Consider the following 8,122-nt stretch of genomic DNA (forward strand, 5'->3'; position numbering starts at 1 on the left):
CTGTGGCTGTCAACCCTGTAGATGGTGAGACATGGGACTTGCTTTAGATCACTTCTTATGAGACCCTAGAATGTCGTACAATAAGTCTTATACTATGTTCTGTATTTAGTCTGGATCTTACACCAATCATATGTTCTTAGTTGCGTTAGTGTGTGTTTTGTTGTGTTAACATGGTGTTGTTGTGTATTTACAGTGATTAAGACCAGAATCCAGTCTATGAACAGGGGGAGTACAGAGGAAACGTACAGTGGGGTGACTGATTGTATCAGGTAACCTCCATCGCACCAACAGATATCTTAACCAGGCTAGTTTACAACATATCTTAACCAGGCTAGTTTTACAACGTATCTTAACCAGGCTAGTTTTACAACGTATCTTAACCAGGCTAGTTTTACAACATATCTTAACTAGGCTAGTTTACAACATATCTTAACCAGGCTAGTTTACAACATATCTTAACCAGGCTAGTTTACAACATATCTTAACTAGGCTAGTTTTACAACATATCTTAACTAGGCTAGTTTACAACATATCTTAACCAGGCTAGTTTACAACATATCTTAACTAGGCTAGTTTACAACATATCTTAACCAGGCTAGTTTACAACATATCTTAACCAGGCTAGTTTACAACATATCTTAACTAGGCTAGTTTTACAACATATCTTAACTAGGCTAGTTTTACAACATATCTTAACTAGGCTAGTTTACAACATATCTTAACCAGGCTAGTTTACAACATATCTTAACCAGGCTAGTTTACAACATATCTTAACTAGGCTAGTTTTACAACATATCTTAACTAGGCTAGTTTTACAACATATCTTAACTAGGCTAGTTTACAACATATCTTAACTAGGCTAGTTTACAACATATCTTAACTAGGCTAGTTTACAACATATCTTAACTAGGCTAGTTTACAACATATCTTAACCAGGCTAGTTTACAACATATCTTAACCAGGCTAGTTTACAACATATCTTAACTAGGCTAGTTTTACAACATATCTTAACTAGGCTAGTTTACAACATATCTTAACTAGGCTAGTTTTACAACATATCTTAACTAGGCTAGTTTTACAACATATCTTAACTAGGCTAGTTTACAACATATCTTAACTAGGCTAGTTTTACAACATATCTTAACTAGGCTAGTTTTACAACATATCTTAACTAGGCTAGTTTACAACATATCTTAACTAGGCTAGTTGATCTTGATCCCTGAAAGGATCTTTGTCAGATGAAGATTTTTTCAAGGATTTAAATGTTTTACTTTTTTATGCTCATCATCCCCTACATATGAGAAGTGCATGGTGGCTCTTCAGGTTTTCTCTCTCAGAATCACCTGGGATAAATTTAGTTTTAACTTTAGTTTTCACTATGGTTTTAACTTTAGTTTTCACTATGGTTTTAACTTTAGTTTTAACTATGGTTTTAACTATGGTTTTCACTATGGTTTTAACTTTAGTTTTAACTATGGTTTTAACTATGGTTTTAACTTTAGTTTTAACATTAGTTTTCACTATGGTTTTAACTTTAGTTTTAACTATGGTTTTAACTATGGTTTTAACTATGGTTTTAACTTTAGTTTTAACATTAGTTTTCACTATGGTTTTAACTTTAGTTTTCACTATGGTTTTAACTTTAGTTGTAACTATGGTTTTAACTTTAGTTTTCACTATGTTTTTAACTTTAGTTTGAACTATGGTTTTAACTTTAGTTTGAACTTTAGTTTCAACTATGGTTTTAACTTTAGTTTTAACTTTAATTCTAACTATAGTTTTAACTATGGTTTTAACTATAGTTTTAACTATGTTTTTAACTTTAGTTTTAACTATGGTTTTAACTTTAGTTTTAACTATGGTTTTAGTTTTAACTTTAATTCTAACTATAGTTTTAACTATGGTTTTAACTATAGTTTTAACCTGTTGGGGATAGGGGGCAGTATTTGCAAAATGTTATTAGCATGCTGTTACATAGTACTTGGGTAATTGCATTTTAATTGCATAGCAATAAGCTGAGAGTTTTTTTGTTGTAATTACTGTATACGAGGAATAGCGACTGCTCCTTATTCCACTTATTTAATGACTCCATTATGATACAATTATAAAGCAATTTCCAAACTCCTATGTAACAATGTTGCTACTGTAATAATCACAAAGTTACTGGACATGTAGATGAGAACTGGATGTTAAATGTTACTGGGTTACCTTAGGTCAGTCATTATGAAAATATACAGTGGGGGGGAAAAGTATTTGATCCCCTGCTGATTTTGTACGTTTGCCCACTTACAAAGAAATGATCAGTCAATAATTTTAATAGTAGGTTTATTTGAACAGTGAGAGACAGAATAACAACAAAAAAATCCAGAAAAACGCATGTCAAAAATGTTATAAAATTATTTGCATTTTAATGAGGGAAGTAAGTATTTGACCCCTCTGCAAAACATGACTTAGTACTTGGTGGCAAAACCCTTGTTGGCAATCACAGAGGTCAGACGTTTCTTGTAGTTGGTCACCAGGTTTGCACACACCTCAGGAGGGATTTTGTCCCACTCCTCTTTGCAGATCTTCTCCAAGTCATCAAGGTTTCGAGGCTGATGTTTGGCAACTCGAACCTTCAGCTCCCTCCACAGATTTTCTATGAGATTAAGGTCTGGAGACTGGCTAGGCCACTCCAGGACCTTAATGTGCTTCTTCTTGAGCCACTCCTTTGTTGCCTTGGCCGTGTGTTTTAGGTCATTGTCATGCTGGAATACCCATCCACGACCCATTTTCAATGCCCTGGCTGAGGGAAGGAGGTTCTCACCCAAGATTTGACGGTACATGGCCCCGTCCATCGTCCCTTTGATGCGGTGAAGTTGTCCTGTCACCTTAGCAGAAAAACACCCCCAAAGCATAATGTTTCCACCTCCATGTTTGACGGTGGAGATGGTATTCTTGGGTTCATAGGCAGCATTCCTCCTCCTCCAAACACGGCGAGTTGAGTTGATGTCAAAGAGCTCCATTTTGGTCTCATCTGACCACAACACTTTCACCCAGTTGTCCTCTGAGTCATTCAGATGTTCATTGGCAAACTTTAGACTAGCATGTATATGTATTCTTGAGCAGGGGGACCTTGCGGGCGCTGCAGGATTTCAGTCCTTCACGGCGTAGTGTGTTACCAATTGTTTTCTTGGTGACTATGGTCCCAGCTGCCTTGAGATCATTGACAAGATCCTCTCGTGTAGTTCTGGGCTGATTCCTCAACGTTGTCATGATCAGTGCAACTCCACGAGGTGAGATCTTGCATGGAGCCCCAGGCCGAGGGATATTGACAGTTCTTTTGTGTTTCTTCCATTTGCGAATAATCGCACCAAATGTTGTCACCTTCTCACCAAGCTGCTTAGCGATGGTCTTGTAGCCCATTCCAGCCCTGTGTAGGTCTATAACCTTGTCCCTGACATCCTTGGAGAGCTCTTTGGTCTTGGCCATGGTGGAGAGTTTGGAATCTGATTGATTGATTGCTTCTGTGGACAGGTGTCTTTTTTACAGGTAACAAGCTGCGGTTAGGAGCACTCCCATTAAGAGTGTGCTCCTAATCTCAGCTCGTTACCTGTATAAAAGACACCTGGGAGCCAGAAATCTTTCTGATTGAGAGGGGGTCAAATACTTATTTCCCTCGTTAAAATGCAAATCAATTTATAACATCTTTGACATGCGTTTTTCTGGATTTTTTGTTGTTGTTATTGTCTCTCACTGTTCAAATAAACCTACCATTCAAATTATAGACTGATAATTTCTTTGTAAGTGGGAAACGTACAAAATCAGCAGGGGATCATTAGCAGCTGTGGTGCATTGCCATATTCAATTAAAACACACCATTAGTAACGAGGTAAAACTATTCACTGATGTCTTGTTGCTAATCTATGTTGCCCGTGTCTCTCCTCTCTTCTCTTCCATCAGTAAAATCCTGAAGAACGAGGGTCCCTCAGCGTTCCTGAAGGGGGCGTACTGCCGTGCCCTGGTCATCGCACCCTTATTTGGTATCGCCCAGGTGGTCTACTTCTTCGGCGCGGGAGAATACATCCTCAGCTTCCTGCCTGGCAACTAAGTGACAAAGAACATCAACCATTCAGATCTCTGCCTTTCCCTCCTCCCTTACAAAATCACAACTACATCATGCACGGACCACACACCGCTAGGATCCAGTCCCCTCTAGGATCCAGTCACCTCTAGGATCCAGTCCCTGCTAGGATCCAGTCCCTGCTAGGATCCAGTCCCCTCTAGGATCTAGTCCCCTCTAGGATCCAGTCCCCTCTAGGATCCAGTCCCCTCTAGGATCCAGTCACCTCTAGGATCCAGTCCCCTCTAGGATCCAGTCCCCTCTAGGATCCAGTCACCTCTAGGATCCAGTCCCCGCTAGGATCCAGTCCCCTCTAGGATCTAGTCCCCTCTAGGATCCAGTCCCCTCTAGGATCCAGTCACCTCTAGGATCCAGTCCCCTCTAGGATCCAGTCCCCTCTAGGATCCAGTCCCCGCTAGGATCCAGTCCCCTCTAGGATCCAGTCCCCTCTAGGATCCAGTCCCCGCTAGGATCCAGTCCCCTCTAGGATCCAGTCCCCGCTAGGATCTAGTCCCGTCTAGGATCCAGTCCCTGCTAGGATCCAGTCCCTGCTAGGATCCAGTCACCTCTAGGATCCAGTCCCTGCTAGGATCCAGTCCCCTCTAGAATCCAGTCCCTGCTAGGATCCAGTCACCTCTAGGATCCAGTCCCCACAACGTTTGCCTACATTGATGTGACCCAACTCTCTGCCTCTCTTTCCCTCACAACTACATCGATAGGATCCAGGAGATCACCTGTCATCACAAAAAAATAAGGTTTTGATCACATCCAACAATTTGGGATTTATTTATTTGACCCTCTAGAGGTGAACAAGTTGCGTATAGCCTCTTTCAGTGTCCCTATTGTGTTGAATGTAATATTACGGTTGTGAGCACACTAACAAGAACACTAGGATGTTGACTGCCAAACTGTCAACACAAGATTCCAGTGGAAATGAAGCCACAAATATCAAGTTTTTAAATTACGTTGTTGTTTTTTGATTTCATTTTTGATTTATTTTGGTTGTAAATGTGGCCGTGGTTACAGGGTAACCCTTTTGTGTGCGTAGGGTGCTGCAGTTTTACAAGCAGCTATATCGCAAGTTAGTCCTTTCTGTCAGTACAGCCATAGCAGCAGAATGGTCACATGATGACATCTGTTGCCTATTAATCACATTTAACAACATATCTCGTAATAATATAAGTAGTAAAAAAAATGGTTGATCCTAATGAAGAAGGATTTAATGAGTTCTCAAGAAGACACAGGATCAGTTAGATAGATTACCAAGCATGCTCTATTTAACCCTGTACACTTGTGGCAATTGGCCTATGTGGATAGGGCTAAATTAAAATGATTCTTTTTTTTTTTACAGAAGAAATATGAAAAGCATAACGATGGTAGCAATTGAAAGGGAACAGTTTAGAGATAATAAAATGATTAGACCGAAGGTGGGGACACAACAGTTCACCTTATACAAGACTGAATCCAAACACTACACTTGATTTGATGTGTATTTTACATTTACTGTACTTTTCACCCCATTTGTTGATAAGGACATCTGAAAATACTCTGGATACATTCAGTAACACGATCAGATTATTCCTGGAAAATGTGGGGTAGATACAACATAAGACAGAACAATGACATGGGTTTGAGTGAGAGCACTAACTGGTGTCTCCAAGTGGACACACACTCCTCTCCAAAGTGTGCACAGTTCCTCAGCAATTTCAATGCACTTTTATGACTCAAAGAAGAGTCTTCAACTATAAGGTACCTTTTTTCTTTGAGCTCTCCTCGCTGTGCCGTTGTTAAACTAGAGCAAACACACTTGTAGTTGAACACAACCCTGCATCCCGTCATCACACAATTACTGTTGTTGTTTATGCAATCCCAAAAATGTCCATTTATAAATCGCAATCTGGGTCAGGAGGGCATGATTTGAAGGCTTGTTCTATTGCCAACGTGACTAGCTAAGTTATAAAATATGATATTACAGTGTTGGGCTTTCAACAAGGCAGTTCAGGGAAACACATCATTATTTAGTTGCATAGAAAGAAGTAATGAAAGCATTTAGGTGTGTGTTCCACGGCAGATTGTCTTCACAATAGACAAACATAGGCTCATTCTGTTCAGAACAACCCAGGGTATGACCCCATGTCATCTTGGAGCTGTACATTTAAACATAGTGATCGCTGTATATGACATCAGTTTTCTGATTTGGAAATGTGAAGTGCATATTTGGGACTCAGGTGTTTGGCTTGCTTGTATGACATCAAAGCGATATTTATTATTAATCGTCAACGTCTCATCTTTCAAAATACACAGAGTCGTCTTCATTTACAGCATTTCCCCTCACTCAGACAACAACAAATGTGCAAAATCTACCCAATTAGCAGGAGGGATGGGGGACAACTTGTTGTTGCGAGGTGCTCAAGTTCAGAACGGCTGTCAGTCAAAACCCCATACAGCACCGTTGAAGCACAGAGCCAGAGCTCTGATGTCACGAATAGGATGTTACTGTACAGCCATTGTGTTCCAATTTAGGCATTTATCGGTGCCCAAATCTGCCATTTTTCAACCCGTATACGGGTACGTGTGTAAAGGGCTACGGAACAAAACGCTCCGGACCTGCTATTATGAATTAGAATGATGAATGAGATATTAAATGTATATTTAAATGTCTGTGTTTCAGGCCCAAATCGGGAAATAATGTGTTAAAGCAACACACTCGTTTTGGATCTCACCTGAACAGCCCAATGATCCCTGCCTTTAATGGGTTGTAATCAGCCAATCACCTTATAGCTCTGAGTGGACCGTGATAGGCCTTGTCCCTGGTGGTCTCTCCTCTCTAGGGACCAGCGTAAATGCGGTACCTTGCTAGCCCGTGACATAGATGGATAATAGAACTATCGTAATACCTGACGTACATCGATATTGGTGTTTGTGTTAGAAACAAACTGTAAATAGAGACGGTCATCTTTCCCACAGAATTATAGAACGCAGACAGCCAGAGTAGTCTTCACACCTCTTTAGACCCTACATGATTATCTATCGTTTTTTTATTTATTTTTATTCATTAATTTTTTATTTCACCTTTATTTAACCAGGTAGGCTAGTTGAGAACAAGTTCTCATTTACAACTGCGACCTGGCCAAGATAAAGCAAAGCAGTGCGACACAAAACAACAACACAGAGTTACACATAAACTAACGTACAGTCAATAACACAATAGAAAACATCTATATACAGTGTGTGCAAAAGGAAAGCTAAAATGCATTATGCCTCAATAACTCAAAAAAGAATTTGGGCCAGTGACAGTACTAATACTATACCTATACAAACACGTCTGTTAAGTTTCCACTGTACTAGAGAACAGAATCAATGATAATTGAGGTTTCCACAGTATGCTAAAGATAAACGGGACCCTATAATTGTTTGTATTCCAATCGTTGTCAAATGCAGACTATCTATGCGTTAGTAGGTGTTCTTGGTTTTTCTCTAGACTTTTCATGGTGGATCTACGTTGTGCATGCGTTTGTTACATCATTGAAGGCCTGCCGCGCCATTGGCCGATCTCGCCGGGGAGATCAAGGTGACTTTGATGTGTCATATCCAATCAAGATTCTGTCCTCTGAGGCTCTGTTCCCAGCGTCTCTAAAGTAGTTCTTCAGTTGTACTGGTCACGGGCCAATAGTATACACTATTCCCTATATAGTTTACTACTTTGGACCAGGACCCATAGTACTCTGGTCAAAACTAGTGCACTATATTTAAAAGTTTATTCGGATCCCCATGACGTCAGCTATTCTTCCTGGGGTCCATAATGCTGTCCACTATTTAGGGCCAATAGGGCATTTGCCATTTGAAACGTTCATATGCAAAACAACTCCTCAATGTATTATAATTATTATCATCAATATTCCTTTCTATATATCTATAGCTCTGTATATTTATAGTTCTATATATCTATAGCTCTATATCTATATCTTTAGATCTATATCTATAGCTCTATATCTATAGTTCTATATATCTAGATCTATA

General features: G+C 39.6%; 1 protein-coding gene across 1 annotated transcript in view; it reads left to right on the plus strand.

Annotated features, from left to right (window-relative positions):
• The window catches only part of LOC106584780 (mitochondrial glutamate carrier 1), a 35,802-nt gene extending 29,427 nt beyond the window's left edge, over positions 1 to 6,375 (plus strand). Inside the window, exons 10-11 of the mRNA XM_045706074.2 lie at positions 194 to 269; positions 3,943 to 6,375. Coding sequence (XP_045562030.1) covers positions 194 to 269; positions 3,943 to 4,090 — 224 coding nt within the window. The 3' untranslated portion in view covers positions 4,091 to 6,375. The remainder of the gene's footprint in view (positions 1 to 193; positions 270 to 3,942) is intronic.
• The last annotated feature ends 1,747 nt before the right edge of the window (positions 6,376 to 8,122 follow it).

The sequence above is a fragment of the Salmo salar genome, chromosome 23 (assembly GCF_965601325.2).
Source record: "Salmo salar chromosome 23, fSalSal1, whole genome shotgun sequence".
In the NCBI taxonomy this organism is placed as follows: domain Eukaryota; kingdom Metazoa; phylum Chordata; class Actinopteri; order Salmoniformes; family Salmonidae; genus Salmo; species Salmo salar.